The sequence below is a fragment of the Tauraco erythrolophus genome, chromosome 5, assembly GCF_009769465.1.
Source record: "Tauraco erythrolophus isolate bTauEry1 chromosome 5, bTauEry1.pri, whole genome shotgun sequence".
Classification (NCBI taxonomy): domain Eukaryota; kingdom Metazoa; phylum Chordata; class Aves; order Musophagiformes; family Musophagidae; genus Tauraco; species Tauraco erythrolophus.
In genome coordinates, this window is record NC_141469.1 from 50645369 (window position 1) to 50668508 (window position 23140).

The following is a 23140-nucleotide window of genomic DNA, read 5'->3' on the forward strand; positions in this document are numbered from 1 at the left end:
TGAGAACCTTTCCACAAAAAAGTGGATGTCTATTCTATTCAACAAATGATCTGTCAGCAATTTTTGCAAGGCAGAGGCCATCATTTCCTAATAAACTCAGCATGCTCAAAAAACATCGAGCCACTCGTGCTGCAAAACAGAGCTCTGCCAAGATGTCATGGCTTGAATTCTGGTTCTGTTTCTCAGCACTCAAACTTGCCTATACAGCCACTGTCATGGTCTCACAGGCTGCTGAGATCAGTAAAAAGTTCCTTCAAATGCATATTTAATTTTCCTAGGAATCATTTTCTCTCTACAACAAAAGCCCCATATATTCTCTCTCTCCTTCTACCTGCAAAACTGATTGTAGATCCATTTTTTCTTTTGGCTCTTGAAATAGAAATCCTACCTGTTTCAGTTTTCTGAAGATAGTATCTTCCTTCCAAAACTTCACACCAGGTTCACAAAAACAAACATACAGACCCTTGCTACAGACATTTTAAACTTTGTGTTTCTTTGCAAAAAGGATATAACCACTAACATATACCTTGAAAACGAAACTGTATTATTGTAAATAACTGACATAAAATCCAGTTGCAGGATGAGACACCTAAATTTATCTATGTATGACATAGCTGTTTAAGTCCCCGTTACAGTCAGTGGAGATCAGTCAACAAAAAGAAGTCTAAAGACTTATTCAGGTGAGCAAGAAGTCAGATTCTATATTAGGAGAAAATGCAGTGCTTTCTTGATTTCGTTTATTGTAGTGACTTGGTCCTTCAATACTATGGGTGTTAAGGCATTTAATTTACATGTAGATAGTTATCTGTAAATGTCAATCTGGAGGTGAATCCCACCCTTCTAGTCAAATCAAATAAGCCAGAACCGTCATAAAGAAAAAAAATACCATGATTTATTGATATTCATGTTAAAAATATCTGAGTATTTTTAAAAGAAGATTTTTAAATTAGGAATATACTTTTCCCAATGCTAGTGCATTTGTGCAATGTTATATATTCAAAGTCAATTTCAGAATGATGTACAACAAAAATGAATTACATATAAGAAAAACCTTAGGTTCAGATTATAGACATGGAATAGGAGCAAGAAAAGGAAACAGGGTTTTATTTCAGAAAGTTTTTCCCACAGTTCACTTTTAGATACCTGTGTTGAGTGATAAAGACCTGCAACATGTTTTTGATGAGTAGGTTCTAACTTTTTTTTTTAAATATAAGACTCACCTGTTCTGCTGCCTCTCTTTTGACGTTATAGGTATCCAAGTGTTCTTGAAGCTCTAGAACACTGAACTTCAATGTTTCTAGCAGGCCACAAGACATTAGCTGAAAAATAAAAGCAATCACCTCTGTAGTCATGTAACATCAACTATAATCCATATAGTCTAATATCTAAATTATGTAATATGAAATTCCAAGTCCACGTTTGGAAAAACAATCAATTAGAATTAGTTGGGTACAGATCATTCATGACACCTTTGGGTTAGTAAACTAACACATGTAGCTGTATCAGTTGAATCAGTGAACAACAGTTTTGACTCCAAAATAAGGGAAGTACCTAGTTAACATCTGAAAGAAAGATTTCAAAGGGATTTTTAGATCTTTCAAAAAGAATAACATTTGATATACACACAGCTAGTGTAAATAGAATAGCCTGCAGCAGGAAAAAAGGTACTGCTGGATTGCTCCTGTAGCAACCTAAGGGGTGTCCAGTGAGGGTTCAATACACAAACTATACCACCAGCAAAGGCTTGAGTGTGTAGGAACCAGGAACTGTCAAAGCAGGAACCATTGGCTTTGCCTTTTCAACAGGTTTTCAAAATTTCTTTGTCCTTCAGAGGCTGCTACCTCGCCTTTGCTTCACACCATTCTTCCCTGTAGTTTTATTTCCGCTTAAGTTTTCGTATTAATCCTTCTCCTGTCACTTCTCCTAATAATCATGCCTCTAATGTGATGCTTCCTCCTTCACACTGGTCATGTCTTGCACACATTAAGAGCTCTGTACTTTTCTCAAATCCCTTTTATCTGGTACCTCTTGGTCAGCTTGAAAGTGCAAGCACAAGACTGTCATCACAAAATTGTGGCATGGAGAGTCACAGTATCCCACATTACTGAGGCAGGGGTGGGAATGATGCTCACATGTTTTTCCAAGTGCATCAAGATTATTATTCTACCACCATATTAAGATGCTGCTACTCCTAACCTCTATATCCACATCGACCAAGAAGCAAGTTATGGCTCTGCGGCATGATGCCACTCTGCACTGAATGTGTGCAATAACATCAAAGCACAAAGAAGTCAGTGCACATCTTGCATCAGCAGCAGGCCATGAGCCACTCCCAAATCACTTGTGAACCCATGCTTTCACGTAAGGGGGCATGCTTCTACTGAAAACTACTTTCTGAATGAATCAAAGGTCAAATTTGAATCAAACACCAATCCTGTATGCATGAGTAGACATCATGAAACCAAACATTTGTGCATGGACATTATTTTGGACTAGCCATTCTTTCTTAGTGAGAAGTAATCTGATAAACAAGTAGGTTCATTTCAATTAAATTATTTGGAAAGGAAAGATTTATCTACACAGTATTTGCCTATTTAACAACACTAATGTCTGTATGTGCATATAGGCACGTACACACACACAAGTCTGTATACTTGTGTGTATACACATTATTATTCCTTTGTTATATTTGTATTTTTATATATATTTACTTATTCATTTTTTTTAAACACACATGCTGTTCTAGCTAGACACTAGCATAACTCTTCTTGTGGCTTTTTATCGCAAACAAATTTTTTCTTTTGGTTAATTTCTACTGCTTTTAAAGTGGTGCAAGTTAAACAAAAAAATTACACAGGCTTCCCTTGAAAGGTACCATCCGTATCACGCTTTTTTAGTCCCCACATTCTAAAGTGAGAGCGCAAGAGCAGAGGTGCCCCTCAGTACCAAGGGAAAAAAAAAAAACAACAGGTCAGGAGAAGAGTCTCACACTGGGTAAAGGCCAACGATCCATCCATCTCGCTCCTCTATCTGACAATGTCTAATAGCAGTTGCTTAAGAAAGGGCAAAACAGGGCAAGTACGTGATGGTCCACTTATCCCAGAACACTTTCTTAGCCTCTGTCAATGTGTTGCTCTGCATATTCAAAAAATCTATCCAGGGCTATTTCTTTCATGAATCTCTTTAGTTGCTTAAAAACATGAACAGACACGACACTGTAAAAAAGGACAGGGTTTCACAGATTGATTACGTATCACATGAAGGATCACCCATCTCTGGTTTCGTATGTTTTGTAAGTCACTGCGAGCTTAATTTTATCACGCTTAACATCAACTAGGACAATACAGTAATTTTTATCACTTTTCCATGATACTCAAGGCATCTATGGACAGATTTCTCTCCTAAAGGGCTGAAAAACCCTAGCCTGCATACTCGTATCTTATTCATTTCATATATTTCATAATCCTTGTGGTCTTGCTTGGAATCTTTTCCAGTTCAACTGTATTTTCCCTGAGAGTGGGGAGCAGAACTGCCCTCAAAATTCAGGTTGTGGGTATATTGGGCATATGTACCTCAGCTCAATGTTGTTTTCTGTTTTGCTGTCTCTTTTCTCAATTATTCTAGCACAGCTTTTTTTGACTGCTGCTGAACACTGAGTTGACTTCTCACATTAATATTTATTATAACCCAAGATTTCAACTTGCATAACAACGAACAATTCAAAGCCTTCATTGTATATTTGTAGCTAGAATGTTTTTTCTCATACATCATTGAATATATACATAAACATCAGAATTTAAAAAGGCAAAGTTTCTGCTAGATAAGTAGTCTTCCATTTTCTTGTCTGTGCAAAAAGGATATAGAATAAATACGAACAAGCAGGAAAGGTAAAGAATAGCAAGGAAATTTAAGTGGTATCTAGGATCAGTAAGTTCCCTCACGGTTCACTGTTACAGCTGGAGGTTATTTTTGGAGAAAATACACTTCTCACTTGTGTTTTCAAATGTTTATGATACATAGTGCCCACCTAACATTTTAATTCCTTTCTGATTTCAATTATAAAAAGCACCTTTTTTTTTTTACACCCCTAAATTATTCAGATGTTTCAATTAGTGACATTAGAGAGCAACCTTTTAAAAGGCAAAAATACAATTAACACATTTTATTCAAAACTTTGAAAAATCTTCAAAAGTATTGCTATTTTCCAAATGTTAAAACATCATTTTGTATGTTACATAAAAATGTTTCAGCAGATAGATATTTCAGCATGTAAGTTTATGAGATTTTTACCGTTTCTGCATCCACAAAGACTGTCGGACATTCTGAACATAACATCATCACTTCCAGAGAACTTTTAAACTTTGTTCCAATGCGCTGTAGACTTTCGCCAAGAAAGCTGACTGAATCATTTGTTATAGATACAAACTTTCTTTGAATGGTCTAGAAATCAAATCAGAAAAACATTTATTTTACATTGTATTTTGCTACCCCTCCTCCTCTGGCTTTTTAGATTCAGAACGTCAGGGCAAATTTCCATCATGACAGCATATATTTTTGACATTAAATTACAAACTAATACATAATTTGCTCTGAATATTTATGTAAAACTAGCTCCAGAAAATGCAATCAATAAATAAACCCAGCCTGTACCTATAAAGACAATTAGCCCTTTCACATCTGGCCCTTTAGCAACAGAATAGCCAGATGACTATTTATCTTTATGCAGCATAGATAGTAGTTTGATTCATTTTCAACTGTTCGAGTTGCTGAAAATTGTATATACAGAGTTTTATGAATTGGAATACAACCCGTGTAGCACAACCTGTGTCCCAAACTGCCACCTGCAGAGTTTCTATCGTGTTCAAAATCAGTCCTACGTATATCATGTTCGATTACATAGACTGTCAGCTTGGCCTAATACCACACTGTGCTTTGTTATGTATTATTTCATAAATCCTAGAAAGCCACATGTAGAATAAAACTGTACAAAGATGACATTTACAGCTGCAAAGTTAAACACAGTGTAGGAGCCAGAAGGCAAAATGGAAAGGTCCAGTCAAACAACACCTGCAGGGTCTCATTTTATCATTTTAACCCTCCTCCATACACAGTGACGACTCCTCAGGAACGCTTCTTTGCCCAGGCTCAAGCCCTGGATTGCTATTGCCCCTTTTCCCAGAGTATCCACCGTTCCAGCTGACTGAGGGCTATCCTGTCAAGCCACAGAAAGTTTCACCTTTCTTTCTAGCTCCCTCTTTAATGAACAGAAAAAAAGACGAACTCCTGTTTCACCACTTTCCGGAAATGAATTAATGCGTGAAAAGCAACTGCAGCTAAGCTTTGGATTAATACTCGAAGAAATTAAACCCCTGATGCCTAGATGAAGCAGAAAGACAAAAATCTAAAACCAGTAACAGGAATTTCACAACACTGTGGCAAAATGCTTAGTTCAACTACAAACGGAAAATAGGTATAGATGCACAAACAAGTTATTCCATGGATAAGGTGGAGTATGGGTTCTTCACATGCAAGTTACTTCATGGTACTAACCCTAAATCTGCCCATACGTATGGGATAAAACGTGTACGAGTGTGGTAAAATAAGGTGAGGTTTTCACTGAGAAATTTATTATGATATACCAAGCAGATGGCAAAATTAATACTGGAGATATAAGAAAGGGCTGGAGTCACAAGGTCTTGGTTTGTAGTACTGAATCTACTCTTAGCTCACTTGGCACATTGCCAATAAATAAAATGGAATAATTGTGCTTCTCCTATCCCATAAGTTTCAAAGAATAACGTACACCCAAGTGGTACCACTTTGAAAACATAAAAAACCCCATCCCCTACATACAGGGAGGAGGGAGACAGAAAAATTAAGCCATAGGCATTTTGTGTTGAATACCAGATCTATGAGGTAAATATAGTTAAAGAGAGGCATTTGAAACTTCCAGCTTATGTGGATCTCCTGGTGTTTCAATGATTTCTCTGCAGAAAAAAACCTTTCCTCACAAGACAGACACAAGATAAATTCATTAATGTCTGTCATGCTGTGATGTCCTAATAATGAATCCCACAGAAAACCCAGGAGGAAGTCATTCATTCTGTAATCAGCACAGAACCATTCAGAAAATAAAAGAAGGGACACAACCTGAACTAAGAGCTTACAGGAAACACTGAACTAGGTTCTTTTGAGCTTTTTTTTTTTTTCTTCTTTTTCCCGTGAGTAGAGTAACTCTTAGACAATGAATACAGCAGATATCCCATGGAAAAACAGTGTATGACCATATACATTCTTTTTTTTTTGTCTGCTTTAGTTTCGCTTTCTAAGGGGGGGAAGAATGGCTTAGAAAGCAGAGGGAAAGGATTTCAGACAAACAACCACGCACTGGTAATTCACTGACCTGAAACAACCTTGAGAAGACGTGAAATGTATAGACAGCACAAGATCCATCTGTATCTGACAGCATTTGATTGACGTGGCAGCGCCAGGCTTGCTCTTCATCATCGTATGCCACTGGCTGGAAAGCTGCCAATATGGCAGAAAGAAATGGTGAAGGAGGTGGGGAAGCTTGTACTTCTGTGAAACCATCCTGTTCTTCTTCATCTTGGCTATGAATAACAAACAACAGAAATTAACTCCTCAGTAAATTTTTTAGGAAAAAAACCTTCATTTTGGTAAGAATAAAAAAAATAGGAATTTAGAATTCAGAATAATGTTTTAATCAATCAACGAAGGTAACTACGAACAAGAATAGAGTAAAAAAAATCAAAACCTTTCACTACTTCAATATAAAAAATTGCTTATACTCTCAAATACCTCTAAAGTTTATTAAAACATGTTAATTCTATGCATATCTACAAAGGGCTATCTGTAGGTTATATATAGCTATATACACCACTATATATATATATTTCATAGATTTCATAGATTTTCTAGGTTGGAAAAGACCTTAGAGATCATCCAGTCCAACCGTCCCTAATCCCCATTAAACCATATCCCTAAGTAGTTCATCCACCCTATTCTTAAACACATCCAGGGATGGAACTCAACCACCTCCCTGAGCAGCCTGGTCCAGTGGCTGACAACCCTTTCAGAGAAGAAATACTTCCTAACATCCAACCTGAATCTCCCCTGACTAAGCTTATACCCATTTCCTCTTGTTCTATCACCCAACACTAATGTAAAGAGCCCTTCCCCTACCTCCCCACCATCTTTTCTCAAGTATTTGTAGGCTGTAATCAGGTCTCCCCTCAGCCTCCTCTTCTCCAGGCTAAACAGCCCCAACTCCCTCAGCCGCTCCTCATAAGTTTTATTTTCCAGCCCCTTGACCAGTTTAGTCGCCCTTCTTTGGACTCGCTCCAGGAGCTCAATATCTCTCTTAAAGCGAGGGGCCCAAAACTGGACACAATATTCCAGGTGCGGCCTCACCAGTGCCGAGTACAGGGGCAGGATCACTTCCCTGCTCCTGCTGGTCACACTATTCTTGATACACGCCAGTATCCCATTGGCCTTTTTGGCCACCTGGGCACACTGCTGGCTCATATCAAGCCGGTAGTCAACCAACACCCCCAGGTCCTTCTCCGCCAGGCAGCTCTCCAGCCACTCTTCCCCGAGCCTATAGCGATGCTTGGGGTTTTTATACCCCAAGTGAAGGACTCTGGACTTGGCCTTATTAAAGCTCATGCCATTGGCCTCAGCCCAACAACGATCCAGTCTGTTCAAGTCCCTCTGAAGGGCCTCCCTACCCTCGAGCAGATCAACACAGCCTCCCAGCTTGGTGTCGTCCGCAAATTTACTGAGGGTACATTCAATCCCCTCATCCAGGTCATTGATAAAGACGTTAAACAGAACTGGACCCAGCACTGAGCCCTGGGGAACCCCACTGGTGACCGGCCTCCAGCCGGATTTAGCCCCATTTACCACCACTCTTTGGGCACGGCCATCCAGCCAGTTTTTAACCCAAAGGAGGGTGTGCCTGTCCAGGCCAGCAGTTACCAGTTTCTCAACCAGAACACTATGAGAAACTGTATCAAAGGCTTTACTGAGGTCAAGGAAAACTACATCCACAGCCCTTCCCTCGTCAACCAGGCGGGTCACCCTGTCATAGAAGGTGATCAGGTTTGATTGGCAAGACCTGCCTTTCATAAACCCATGTTGACTGGGCCTGATCACCCGGTTAACCTGTATGTGCCCATTAATAGCACTCAAGATAACCTGTTCCATGACTATGCCCGTCACCGAGGTCAGACTGACAGGCCTGTAGTTCCCCGGATCCTCCTTCCGCCCTTTTTCGTAAATGGGGGTAACATCCGCCAGCCTCCCGTCCAGCGGAACTGCCCCAGTGAGCCAAGACTGCCCAAAGATAATGGACAGGGGTTTGGCAATGACATCCGCCAGCTCTCTCAGGACTCTCGGGTGGATACCATCAGGCCGCATAGACTTGTGAGCATCCAGCCGAAGGAGCAGATCCTTGACCCGTTCCTCTTGGATCACAGGAGCTTCGATTTGCTCTCCCTCCCTGCACTCAGACACCGAAGGCCAGCTCACCTGGGAACTACTAACCTTATTATTAAAGACTGAGGCAAAGAAGGCATTAAGGACCTCAGCCTTGTCCTCACCACTAGTGACTAACGTACCCCCTGAGTCCAGTAGGGGCTGGAGGTGATCTTTAGCCCTCCTTTTGTTATTAATGTATTTATAGAAGGACTTTTTGTTGTCCTTTACGGAGCAGGCTAGTCTAAGTTCCAGTTGGGCTTTTGCCCCCCTGATTATCTCCCTACATGCCCTAACTTCCTCCCTGTATTCCTCCCTGGATGCCTGCCCATTCTTCCAAGACTTATAGACATCCCTTTTTCTTTTGAGGTGTTCCCAAATCTCCTTGGTCATTCAAGCTGATTTTCTACCCCGGCGGCTCGATTTCCGGCACACAGGGACAGCTCACTCCTGTGCCTCCAGAATTTCCTTTTTGAGTAGTAACCATCCCTCCTGCACCCCCTTACCCTTGAGAGCTGTCTCCCATCGGACTTTATTAACCAGACTTCTAAACAGTCCAAAGTCAGCTCTCCCAAAGTCCAGCTTGGCCATTTTAGTGCTCCCCCTCCTAACTTCCCCTAGAATTGAGAATTCAATTATATGCCATATACGCCACTCAAACTGATGCTTTTTTTCTTGTCCTCAGTAACCGGATTTACATTCAATTCTTCAAAACTTTGTTCATGTAAACATATGGTCCACCAATATCTAGAACAAATTCTAGCTTTCCTTAAGAGAAACACAATTATATTACACAATTTAGCAGTGTAATACTATTTTTATAACTGTCTTAAGCAACATCATAAGTGAACAGAGATAGATTGGAACACTTTCATTTTTATGTGCAATCGATTTAACGGGCCTTTGTTCAAAGAGCATTCTGCAGTCATACTTTCCATTAGGCACCAAACCTCCAGTAAAAATATCAAACTATAAATTAATCAATGCTACTACTTACAATCATTAAGTTAATTGTTAAAATTTTCAGTATTACAAGGAATTATACATTCTGGCAGCAAAAATATGTGTGTGAGTATTCCAAGTACAGATTGTTTATTAAAACAGTTTTTTAAACACATACCATTTTTCTCTATAACAACTACCTCATTCACAGAGGCACCACCTGTGTCTTAAACAAGACTTACACATCTTAGACAGGAAGCATGGGTGCTGATTTTAGGTACGCCCATTTTAGTAGCACAAAGCTCAAAAGCTAAGATGCAATCCTTTTGAATAATATCTGTAAGCAAAGTTTAGAAAATATCTGAAAATCTTTTTGAACTAGTGTATCAACCCTATAAATAATCACCTCTATTGCTCCTTAAACTAGAGCTATGGGGTTTCTTGTTTGTTTGTTTGCTTAGTCTAAATAAACTAAAACCTTACAAGATTTTTCAGCTGCCCATTAGGAAATAAACTATTAACTGGTACCAACCTTTAACTTTTGCAAGGCATATTGCAGTAGGTTGCATATTGGATTACAAGATTCACTTTCTTTGCCCTGTCCCAGTATAATCTTTTCAAACTACTCCGCTGTCTACAGCTCTTGTTGTCCTTTTCTGTAGAAGGCTCCTTAAATGATCTCTGACAGAATATACACTAAGTCTATGTTCCTATATACACTAATACATATATACTAATACATATTATTCAATCCAAACTTCTGAACAAATTTTAAGTCTGAACAAGCCTATGAACAATTTGGAAATTTTTTTGTTTGTAGGTTTGGTTTTTTTTGTTTGGGTTTTTTATTCGTTTGTTTGGAGGTTTTTGTTTGTTTTCCCTCCCTCTTAGACTGTTACCATCAAGGGACTTAACCAGCTGGGACTAACTACAACTTTTCCTCTCAATAGTTATTTTTGCCCTCCATATTAAAAAATGGAAAAACTTTATTTTACTTTAAAACGTCTTAGAAATATACAAGAGCCTGATTAACCTTAACACCAAAAATAAACCTCTGGCAAATTCAAAGACAAACTGGCCTGACTCCTACAGGAGTTCTGATTGAAAAAAAAAAAAGAACATTTTTTTTCCTGTCTTTGAGTGTTGAAATAGGTTCTGCCATAATTCAGAGCAGTTCAAGCACTTTTCCATGTTATACCGCCTGCAGCTAGTGGCTGCCAAGAAAACACTCCAAAACGCTCTCTGACCTCTTTTCACATTTGCATCCTATCGGTGGTCATGAAATGTGCTAGATTTCTTTTATTCAAGAATTCTCATCTTTTCCTGCATGGCTGTTTTCCCTGTACCAGAAACAACTGCTGAGCAAAGTACTGAGTTTATTTGTTGTAACAGGCAAAACAATCAACCATTATTTCAGATATGCAAAACACCATTTTAGATACTTGTATTACAGGATTCATGGAATACTCCACCACCATAATAAAGCCTAGTTAGTTTGACTGATGCACTGATAACATGTAATTTCTTTTACTTAGAACCAGTATTACTTACCTAGACAAACCAGAGAAGTCAGCTTCTTCTTCTTCACATCTCTCATCTAGCTCTTTCAAAGCAAGAGTGACATCCTCTTCACAGATAGATTCAGAATAGCTCTCAGGAGCTGCTGCCTCTGTCAGTTCTGGGGTCTCTTCCAACTCAAGAGATTCATGACAGACTAGACAGTCTTGTTGTTCTTGTAGTAGATATGACCCAGTGTCTTCACTAGCAGTGCTAACCTGTTCATCCCTTACTGCTGAACTGCCTTCCTGTGAATCAAACATACTTTCATTACTTTTACTGTATGGCTTATGTATTCTTACCAGAATGTATTCTTTATTATCATAAAGTAACAGTTATAAAAAATTGATTACAAATATCCATTTATACTTCAATCATTCATCTCTTTGGATTGTTCACACAGTTTTACTTTAGCAAAAACAGGCAGTCTATTTCTAAGGTTTATAACTTCTGGTTAAAATTAATATCCTGGCATAAGACTTATTATTATATTTTATATATGTTATATATTCCTAATCCCCTAGAATATGACTTATTATTATAACCTGGGATGCATCCAAAGAAGTGTGGCCAGCAGGTCGAGGTAGGTGATTCTGCCCCTCTGCTCTGCTCTCCTGAGACCCCACCTGGAGTACCGCACACTAGCGTAACTCTTCTTGTGGCTTCTTATCACAAACAATTTTTTTCTTTTGGTTAATTTCTACTGCTTTTAAAGTGGTGTAAGTTAAACAAAAAACATTACACATGGTTCCCTTGAAACGCACCATCTGTATCACACTTTTTTAGTCCCCACATTCTAAAGTGAGAGCGCAAGAGCAGAGGTGCCCCTTAGCACCAAGGGAAAAAACAACAGGTCAGGAGAAGAGTCTCACACTGGGTCAAGGTCAACGATCCATCCATCTCGCTCCCCTATCTGACAATGTCTAATAGCAGCTGCTTAAGAATGGGCAAAACAGGGCAAGTACATGATGGTCCACTTGCCCTCAACATAAGAAGGACATGGACCTGTTGCAGCGGGTCCAGAGGAGGGCCACAAAGATGATCTGAGGGCTGGAGCACCTCTCCTATGAAGACAGGTTGAGAGAATTGGGGCTGTTCAGCCTGGAGAAGAGAAGGCCCCGGGGTGATCTTATTGCAGCCTTCCAGTACTTAAAGGGAGCCTACAGGAAAGCTGGAGAGGGACTTTTTACAAGGGCATGTAGTGATAGAACAAGGGGCAATGGATTTAAACTGAAAGAGGGGAGATTTAGATTGGATATAAGGAAGAAATATTTCATTCATAGGGTGCTGAGGCAGTGGACCAGGTTGCCCAGAGAAGTTGTAGATGCCTCATCCCTGGAAGTGTTCAAGGCCAGGTTGGATGAGGCTTTGGGCAACCTGATCTAGGGAAAGGTGTCCTTGCCCATGGCAGGAGGGTTGGAACTAGATGATCTTTAAGGTCCCTTCCAACTCTAACCATTCTATTATTCTATTTATAGGAAATATAATTTCTCAAATACACTCAATTACACCTCCCAGAAAAATATCTGCAAATAACCTCAAACATATTTAGATCACAACAAACACAATCAAGACTTTCATATTTTACTTTTCTAGGTAAGGACCAAAACGACTGCCTCATGCTTGCCTTTGGGGTCTGGAACCAGTACAGAACATTTCTTCTCTTTTCCTCTCTCCATTTTAATAAGTTTCCAAAGCATAACTGAGCAACAGTGTAACAGATGAACAATGGAAAAGAGACACTCCACTATGTTTATAATTTTGCTATTACTATGAGAACTTTAAGGGTTTAACTCTGAATCTCTAAATGTAGGCTTTCAATCACTGGCAATTATAAAGAGACGATGATTAAACTCAGGTAGGTAATATTAGAATGACCCTTTCTCCATTAGCATTATCATACTCATTAACATTGTGATATTGATTTAGTTCATTTACGATGAATCCATTTGAAATCTTTTACTGGACTTTTCTGTGAAATAAAAATAACACTGTCTTGTACTCGCTATTTCAGAAAGGCACAAATTATCACATTTTCATTCTTAGTGTGCTAGTCTTCCTCTACTGGCATATCCAAGACTAGTCAACAAACCTTTGTACATCCTCTAAGCATACACATCACTTCAGGGCTTTGATCGGTCTAAACAGATCCTCTGACAGAAAAATAACTGTACACATATTAGAAAAGACAATTCAGCTTTAAACAGAACTATGTAATTTTCTTTCACAGTGATCCTAATCTTATCTCACTTTGAGTATAGTACTCCTCAATGTGATATTGCTGTCATTTGATACAACTAGTGACCTCACTCTAATGCCTGTTTTGTAGAAGTTAAATTTGGAATTTTATTACACAGAACAGCCATTTTGTCACACTGAGCAGCTAAGCCACATAGGAATGCAAGACACTTTTACAATACCACAGCAAAATAACTTGAATTGAAGCAGTGATCCATTTCTATTACAGAGGTTAACATATGATACAGAGCAGCACTGATCATGTCTGGTAGATGTACATATGAGGGATACACTTTTAGAAAATGTTTAAGTGCTAATTCCTAGTTAATAAATTTACAGCTAAATTAGTGTTCATAGTGCCAAGACTCCTGATTTCTGAGGTTTTCTGTGTAACATTGGACACGTCTTTATTACCCACATGCATGTTCTTTGAGTACCTTGAAAATGTGATTTATATAGTTGACAATTCCATAGAACCTAAGAAAAATTACTTCTAGTAAACAGTTCCCTCATGAATCCACAGTGCAGGCAAGTAAAACAGAGAATCATTTTAGTCAGAAACTTTCACATACTCAAGCTTGTAAAATTTATTGTACAAAATTGAAAATGTTTTAAGCTAGATTGTAAATTCCCAACTGGTATATGAAATGTCCTTTTTGTAAAGGCACACGCTATTACTGGGAATCAGCCAAATACATTTAAGTAACCTATTTACTTAACTCTTCAGCATTCCTACAACAGAGAAAGGAAGTCAACTGCATCTAACCAGTGCACGTACACACATTTTAAAATAATGGCTTCAATTTTTTTTATTTTACCTTAGATAAATTTTGATACATATTTATTTATATTAAAAACATTTTGATAACTTAGTATGCAATGAAATGCCTGTGTTGAAGGAGTTATATTTAAAGTGTATGAGCACAGGAAAAAACAATGGCACTATGCTGCGAGTTGTGCAGTGTTAAGAATTCAGAACAAAATTAGTTTTACCGGCTTCGCAAATTTTTCAAAGTGAGTTGATAGTGTGCATAAAGCCAGCTCTCTCTTTTAGCAACAATATCTAACTAGATAGCTAACTCTTCAAGAGACATAACTTTGAGTGTTTGAACTGTGCTTGAAGAAAATATATATTTGAATGAATCCCACATTTTAACAAGCACAAAATAAACATGGAAAACATCACATTTAGCGATTGCATTTATACGCATTCATAGTCTTTTTAATTTAGAATTTTTTTCCTGGATGCTGCTTACTCATGAAATTATTTTACAGCCTAGTTTATATGTTTTCAATATTTGTAATGAGATTGGTACTTTTTTTGTGTGAATGTTTTCACCCGGATTATCAGAATTATAGTTATTTTATAAAGGGAGATGCAGAAGAATAATGAATCCATGTATACAGGCAGTCTCAGAAAGAACTACGAAAGTGTAAAAATGAGTTACAGCTGAGAATGTACCACAAACGAACAATGGAGAAGACTGAAGTTCTATTGTGGCGAATTTAATTCTGTAAAACCCCAGCTTGTATATCTCTTCTCCCTTTTGAAATCTTAACATAAAACGTCTATCCTATGCGGAAAAAAAATCATCCAGATTAAGTGTTCTTCCTCACCCAAAATCCTACTGGAACAAAAAATCATGTTGTAGACAAGCAGATTAAGCGCTAATAGAACAATCTGTTTGACAATCTAAGCACAGGTGCTCTACAAAAGTTGAGACAATTTACCAACTGCAATGTAAGCAAACACTTTAAAAAAAAGCATATAGATAATTCTAGGGGAAAAATTTGAAAAACATGCGAAAAAAACTGCTTTATAAGAGTCACAATATTACACTTTTAGAAGGTGAGGATTTTATCACAGGAAACCAGTCATCCACATTTTCCCTTTGTTGTACTCTAAATATGTCTTTTGTTCTTACAGTTATCCTCATTAAATGTTAACTAGGTGGGTGCTCTGCTTGTCAATAAGAGTGATTTTCTAGGTAATTAACAGGTAGAATAGAGCCTGTGTTCAGAAATCCCAGTCACTTGAACCAGTCGGGCAAATGTCTAAACCAAGTTGGCTCAAGGCTCATTCTTAAGTGTGAACCGTGCACTGGTTATTCCAACACACATAGGAATAGCTTAATTTTCTGAAAAAGTCAATAAAACTGTATGTTCTGTTAAAGAATGGATTAGCAATGCTTGGTCCAAATAAAAATAAGATTGCTGGTAGCATCAATAATTTTAACTGAAGAGAGAAAAAGTCCACCTAAACCAAGTCACTTCAAATTCAAGAAAAAAGCCCCAACACACTGAGGTTTTAGCTACAACTGCTAAATCCTGTGGGAATTTTAGCTGGTAAGAGTTTTTTTTTTAATTTTAAATTATTCAAAAGATTTTAAAAACCAAAAAACTGAAGTACTCACAGATTTGCAGGCGGCCATTAGCTTGAAATGTGTCTCAGTCCACACAGGCCTTTCCAAAAAAGTATACCACTAGCATCTGTGGTCCTTTTTAAAGGATTATTTAATAGAACCAACTGCTAACACAGCTGTCCTGAGGTTTTATTCCCACATAGCACCAATCACATTAACCCAAAGAAAGCGAATAGGAAAAAAAGGGGGAAATAAAAAGTATTTGAAAGAAAACGTTGCTCAGAAGGATTTCAACCATATCAAGTAAAAGCATACTGAATATTAGCCTATTCTCATTTCGCACCATGACATGATCATTATCAGCCCTTTGAGAATATTTTTAACCTGTGGTAAGTTCCCTCAGTCCATCCCAAGTAGTTTTCTTACTGAGAGAACGTTTTGTAAGAACATTCCAACAGGTTAGAAATATTAAAAGCAAATCAAACAATCAGTTTAATAGATGAAAATTCAGTTGAAAAGAAAGTTGCTACTAAACACTAGAAGGAGCCCAAATCAGCCATGCACCAGCCCACATTTCTCCCCACCTCAGGCAGCTGGTTGCTAGAGTTATCTAGAGGAGAAGCCTCCAAACTTGGGGTCTCAGTTCTGATTTGAAGCACCTCTTCTGTTCCCACACTGCTAGTGGAATCTTGAGACTGAAGCGACAAACCAGTATGATCTGATATTGTTTCATCTATAGCAGAATCACTGTTTAACTAAGACAGAAAAGAAAGAAATGTGAAATTCTCCAGAGTTTATCGAATATATAAATTATGGGGAAAAAAATCATTAGTTTTGAAATAGCCAACCATATTGAAATAGCCTATTTGAATTTCTTTACATATTACGAGTTTACAGCTTTACACTAAACCATCACAAGCATCACATGCATTTTTATAACATTTAACTTAGAAGAGAAGTTTGAAGTTATCCTTGGGATCCAGAAAATTATTTCCTTTCGTGTTCTTAAAGGTCTTTAAAGGTCTTTGGCACTGGTGAAATGCTAGACCAAAACCACTGATGAGCAGAGCTCTTTGTTATGAGCAACATTAATGCAAATTTTACCTAAAGTCTGCTATCCCTGCTTCTGCTTGTCCAGTCAATTTTTTCCTAATTTCTTTATGTAACGAATGCGGACTGACTTCTGAGCGGTAAGCATTCTTGATTTTTCTCAGTTATATGTATACATGCTTCAAAAATCCATAATTAAATTAACAATTTCCATGGTAAACACAACTAAGGCTCCCATGGGATCACCTACTGCTCTTGTTCTTATTTAGTATTTTGTTGGGGTTTTTTTAAGCTAGGAAGGAATTCACAAAGATACACACTTTCTATATAAACACATGCAATTTTGTGCTTATATTTAAACAAATATAGTAAGCATAAAGACACTAAAAAAATGAATGTTATACTAGAATTATAAACCTGTTCTGTACCACCAGGAGGCAAAGTAACTTCTTCCCTTCATTGATGTTGTTATGAAAAAGCCTCATTAATTTAGTTCCTCTTTAGTTCTCTTAGGCTGAAAGTACAAGCCATACTTGTCCATTAAAATTGTAAATGAAAGCTTAAGTTCTCGGATTTCTTTCACAGAAAAATAACTTACCATCTGCGAACGAGACAGTATCTGACTTGCAGTCAGGGCTGCTTCCTCTTCTGAAGACTCATCAGTATCTTCCTGGTTGGTCAAGTTCAAGCTGGGTGTGCTACCAGAGTACTGACATTCTTGAAGAGATGGTGTGTCTCCTTTGTCAATACTGTCAAGAGAGCGCCTACGAACGCCCCAGTTAAAGTTGTCCATGCTTTCACCCTGTAATGATAAAAGTTTGCATACATACGTATGTACAAAATTCAACATAATAAAACTAATACACAAATGCAACACAGAAAACACAAGTACTGAATGCATTATGAACAGAGTTTCAATCAGCCCTTTAATTTTATCAAAATTTTAAATACCTTGTTAAATGATGTTTGTAGATAAATTAAAATATATGGCAAATGAAGTAGAAATCTTTTGAATATCTTCTTGGAAAGTAACTTGATACATAATCTAGAACTGTATCAGTATCAATTTTATATATCTGACTAGAAAGTACAAACACACCACAGACAACAACAGATGAACAAGCCAGGGCACCAGGCTGCAACTTACCTGCAGCTCCTGGTTAGCAAAAAGGAAAACACATATAATTAGAAAGAACGAGGACAAACACTTAAAGATACTCTACAACCAGGGAAAAATGTTTTATTACGTAAGATTTGCCAACAGTAAAAGACTGATTCAAGCTCTGGAAAAAAGCTTTAGTCAAAAAGCTAGTAATTAAAATAATTTCTCTTTCTAATGGGAGATTGATTAAAAAAATAAACAAAACTGATGACAAAACACTAAAACCAGCATGCTTATGATACATTTTCTCTAGCATAACATGTAAAGCAACTGTTTCAACAAACATTAGATGAAATTATTTAACTAACACACATGAATATAAACTGACCACATCCAACTGACAAAGCACCATCAACATCAATTATATACAGGTTTAAGAAAAAACAACATCTTCATTAACTGTTTTACGAGCTACTTTGTGTCAGTTTTATGAAACACATCCTAAACACCAACAACTGGATCCTTTCTGTTTGCACCTTTTAAACCTGGGATACTTGGTTTTCAAACATCCAACACACCAAGTGAAATCCCTATCTTAAAAACACTAGTGTTTTAATTCACAAGTACAATCACGATCTCTGATTTTCTCAAGTACTTTGTCAACATTCAACAATTCATCTAAGTGAGATGGAAAACCTGATCAGTTCACTTTGCCAGTCTACACACAGTTCTGAAAAACTGACATCTAGCCCAAAATGTGCATCTATGGGTTCCAAAACCACTCTAACAGAGTGAGTGTCTCTTGTGGTGGCTTAAGAGGTCATCATGACATGTTAAACATGAAAAGCAAACTCAACATTTCGTACTCTCTTAGTGATCTACTTTGCTACAAAAAAAGTGAAAAGTTATGGCAAAACAAAAGAATCCCAACAACAACAAAGTACTTCTGCGGGCTGAAGCACTTAAATTTACTCTGAATATTACTCAGATTTTAATGTAAAAGCCCCAGTTCATACTGTTGACATTTAATTATTAGCAACAAAGAATATTCTATGTTTTTGGTGCAGAATTAGTATCAAGTGCACAATTTATATATAATGCCTTAAATTTGCACAAGTTGTACTTTTCTTTTTTTTTTTTTTTTTGCAAGTATAGCACTACATGTTGCATACAGGCAAGTAATGAGAAGAACTCTCTTTCCTCCATTGTGATCTGCTATTAAAATACTACTGAAAATGAAGTTAATCTTAAATGTGGTTTGGCAAAATTTTCCACTTTTGGCATCCTATCTGCAAAGCCCCATCAAGTGTTAAAATAGCATTTTACTACTATTGAACCTTGAAGATTCTGAACTATTTGACTACCTGCATTCCATACTGGAAATTTTATCTGTGTAGTGTGTGGTCACATATGCGCAACAGACCATAATAAGCCTGCACTTTTCCTACAAGATGCAAATATTGGCTGAAGTGAAGCAAGACACAGGAAGCATGAAGGGAGATAAAACTGAAGTATAATGGGAAAAAAGAATAAGATTTTGTAAAAAGGACTAGATTAGTCAGGAGAAGAATAATAGGGTTTAGATAGGCAGATACTCTTCTCAGTAGCTTGTTGACTCATCACCTGCAAGGTTCTCTATTACTAATTCAATATTTTGTATAGACTAGCAAAAGCACTGAAAGAAACTATACAGCATTTGATTTCTTCTCCCCAGTCCTTTTACAGTCCTACTTTTCACCCCTAGCAAATTCTGGACTGAAGCCTTTTATTTATCCCCAACAAGTAATAATTGTTACCAGAATCTTTACTATTTCTCAGTATTTATTTTTGTTTTACCTCCCGTCTCCAGGCAGCTCTTGTATCAAGTGCATGATTTATATGTAATGCCCTAATTTTGTAGAAACTGTACTTTTCCTTTTCGCTAGTATAGCACTACATGTTGCATACAGGCAAGTAATAAGAAAGAAACTGTGTTTCCTTCATTATGATCTGCTATTAAAATGATACACAAAAAGAAGTTAAAGATTAACTTGGTTTGGCTAAGTTTTCAACTCTTTTTTTTTTTTTTTGACAGGAGGTGAAGTGGAGGAAATATAAGAAATGCAACAAACCAAATATAATGTGAAAGTCAGTGCAAGCAATTATGGTGACCAAGTCAATCATATATAATGAGATAGCAAATCATATAGTTTGTAACTCTGAAAGCTATTCTTCATGTTTTTAAAATGCAGAAACATCAGCAACTGCCATTTTCTTAACCTATTGTTCCATAATTAAGTTTTCTACTGCATCATATCCAGATGTTCGTCCTGTCATTAGCTTATAGTCATATTACTTCACTTTTAGATTAAGTCACTTAACCTCCCCCAAAAAATCCCAACCCTCTCGCAAAAAAAATTCAACAACTTGCCACAACTTAACACTGCAAAGTTTGTGACACAGGTTTCATGCAAGTTAAGTTCAATCATGTCATAAATTCTTTCCAATTGGATTAGTTAGAAGAGCTGCCAATTCCTTAGGATTGCACCAACATAACCTAAATTTTAAAACATTCTCAAATGGAAACACACAGAAGAAATCCCAAGGTCTCACCTCTGCATCTTCCAATTCAACATCTAAAAAGTCAAAGTCTTTAAAAACTCCAAACTGTTGTTCACTGGTATTGTCTTCTACAGCCACTTCCTCCTCTTGAATCACTTCTTCTGTTGTTGAAATAAGACTAGTTTGTTGATCTCCAACTTCCAAATCTTCATTAGAAGAAAATACAACCTGAAGATATGGATAAAAATAGAAATTAAAACTTCCAACTTCTGTAACTCCAGAAGTCAGCTATCCGGCTTCCTGCAATTTAATGGCTTTAATGGCAGTTAGCTTACCACTATAACGATACTACTAGGGCAAGTGTAGACTGCAATTTGTTTCAAGACTAATTGGATTTTAAACTACCATCTTTAAACTAGTGATATCATTCTCTCTTTAATGTAACTGAGAGCTGCAAGGGTACAAATAATGAGAAAAACATATCCCTGAACCTTAATTTTCATAACCACAGTATTAGTCAAACTGAAGAACAAAAAAATCCATCACGATAATCATCCACGTGACACAGGTCATATAATTTTTGCCTAACAATTTCTTTGCAAGGACTAGGTACCTTTAAAAAGGCATTCAATGCTGGCTTCCAGTGATGATAGTCTTCATAAATTACAATTTGCTGTTTATTTCTATTTGAATTTTTTAAAATCTCTTCAGCTTCAGCTTTCAGGCATCTAATTTTATTTATTTTAACCTCCTCCACTAGACTGAATATCCACCTCCCATCAATATTTTTCACCAGCTAAGAACTTCTATGTCACAATAAAACCAGCATTCTGGATGATAACCAAGGTCGGCTACTCACTTTATTTTTAAAGCTCCTAATGTCATCACCACCATTAAGCTTAGCATGCCAACGGGGGTCTTTTCTGTGCCATACACAGAAGTAAAACCATTGGCCTATCTTTACTCAATAGTTAAGACTATTGTTGTTACTAATATCCATGTTAGTTTGAAGGCATGTGATCCACTGGTCAATTTCCATGGATTCTATGGTATTTTCAATACTGCATCAACACCCTTGCAGTCCTTAGCACCTTTTCTCTAAAATGCATCTTATTTGTAATGGACTAGATAGAGATTTTCTCAGAACAGAAGAGATGTAGTTCAAGCCCCTCTTCTAGGCAAGACAAAATTCATGTATTCAGCCTCAAACATACAACATGCTATTCTGGAATGGCAGTGTACTCCTGCTGTTCTGTGAATAATGTAAAATGTTGAGAAACAATATTAAGGATTAGTCTGATCAATGGAGCTCCTTAATAGTCAACTAATTTAACTGGGAGTGGAAAGATTTGAATTCCAATTCAAAGGCTTTTAAAAAAATCTTGTTTTGATAACCACATAAGATGAAAATTAAGAATTAATCCTAGTAATTTATCTTTTCTTTAAAACATATAGTCCTCCCCCTACAAGACTGATCTAAATTCACTGAGACAGCAACATTAGTTTTGGTTGAATTTAAATCTGGTTTGAAACCTGTCTAGTAATAAATGGTTCTCACTAAACTTCTCGAGGAATACCAGTAATCCATTACTTATGATTCCATCTCTTTTTATCTCTTTGATTGGACTTGTGAATTATTGAACTAAAATCAGTTTCTCAAAACCTGCTCTTCATAACTTCATCAATATCTGAAAACGCAATAGCATTCTCACTACTAGAACATAAAAACCAAAAGAAATCACCATCACCACTTACTGAAGGATTCTTGGGAAGACCAGATTCTGGACCACACAGAGAAAGCACGTTCATTAGCTTCTCCCTAGTTCTTCTCTGAAAAATATACCAAAGAAAATCATACAGCAAGGTATCTGCTAGAGGTCCAGGTAAAAACGTGAAACATGTATTTTTAACTAGTTATCTCGCATGCTGACATCCTCTAAAAATAATCTTACCATTTTTCTTTCACTAGTATTAGCTTTCAGTTTATGCTACATTCATTTATTGTTAAGACATAACATAGACTTCAGATAACATTTCAACATGTTTTTTTTAAAATACTTCCATATTGTCTATAATATATGTATAACATGCTTGAGACACAAGGTACCTGAGATAGTTGTGGTCTCTTCCAGCTGACAGGAACTAGTGCATTTGAATTGGAGCCTGATGAAGTTGAAGAAGTGCTCCGGGTTACAGCAATGACTTTTGGCTTCCCATTTCTACCAGCTGCACTGTGTTGATCACCATACTTATTCCCAATAATTGGCGTCTATCAAATACAACAAATACTTTCTTAAAATTCAAATCCATATTAGTAAAGACTACATACACATTTGATTTCAGGATTTAGTATTATTTAAAATGTAGGAGGGTTTGTGTGTTTGTTTTTAAGCATTCTGTGAAGCCCATGCCTAATCCACTGAGCATTGGTACACTGGCAAATACAAAGCTGAATACTTCTACTATATGCAGCAGACTGCCACTCTAGCGACTTCTGGGTTTTTTTTAATTACTTAAGTTTTATGCTGACAATCTAGTTATATTTTTTTAAACACACTTGAAAAAAAACTGTGTTCCAAATTCAAAAGATGCAAAGCTTCTCTATAGAATCATTCACAGACATGAACAAATTGTTTTCACATCCAGCAATTGCACTTACACAAGCACACTTCTGAAAACCAAAGATGAAATTCAGCCCTTATGACAGCAAATGTCATTCCAATGAACTCTGTGGGAATTCATCTTTTGTCTCAGTTGTCTGCATGCACTGAAATTTCCAGTAAGGAATTCACTTACTTTAAGTAATGCTCCTAAGGCAACTATATCTCCAATCATTATCTAGGGTCAGCTT

General features: G+C 37.1%; 1 protein-coding gene across 11 annotated transcripts in view; it reads right to left on the bottom strand.

Annotated features, from left to right (window-relative positions):
- Positions 1–23140, bottom strand: part of FRYL (FRY like transcription coactivator) — a 151044-nt gene that overhangs the window by 11991 nt on the left and 115913 nt on the right. For 10 of the 11 annotated variants that reach the window (XM_086612619.1, XM_086612618.1, XM_086612613.1 and 7 more), the window contains 9 exons: positions 22397–22558; positions 22045–22119; positions 20341–20517; positions 17245–17448; positions 16181–16351; positions 10990–11243; positions 6404–6611; positions 4291–4440; positions 1221–1319 (listed from right to left, as the gene is read on the bottom strand). In XM_086612619.1, the coding sequence (XP_086468745.1) occupies positions 1221–1319; positions 4291–4440; positions 6404–6611; positions 10990–11243; positions 16181–16351; positions 17245–17448; positions 20341–20517; positions 22045–22119; positions 22397–22558 (1500 nt within the window). Of the gene's footprint in view, positions 1–1220; positions 1320–4290; positions 4441–6403; positions 6612–10989; positions 11244–16180; positions 16352–17244; positions 17453–20335; positions 20518–22044; positions 22120–22396; positions 22559–23140 lie in introns of all 11 variants that reach the window. The other variant, XM_086612615.1, reaches the window with a different exon arrangement.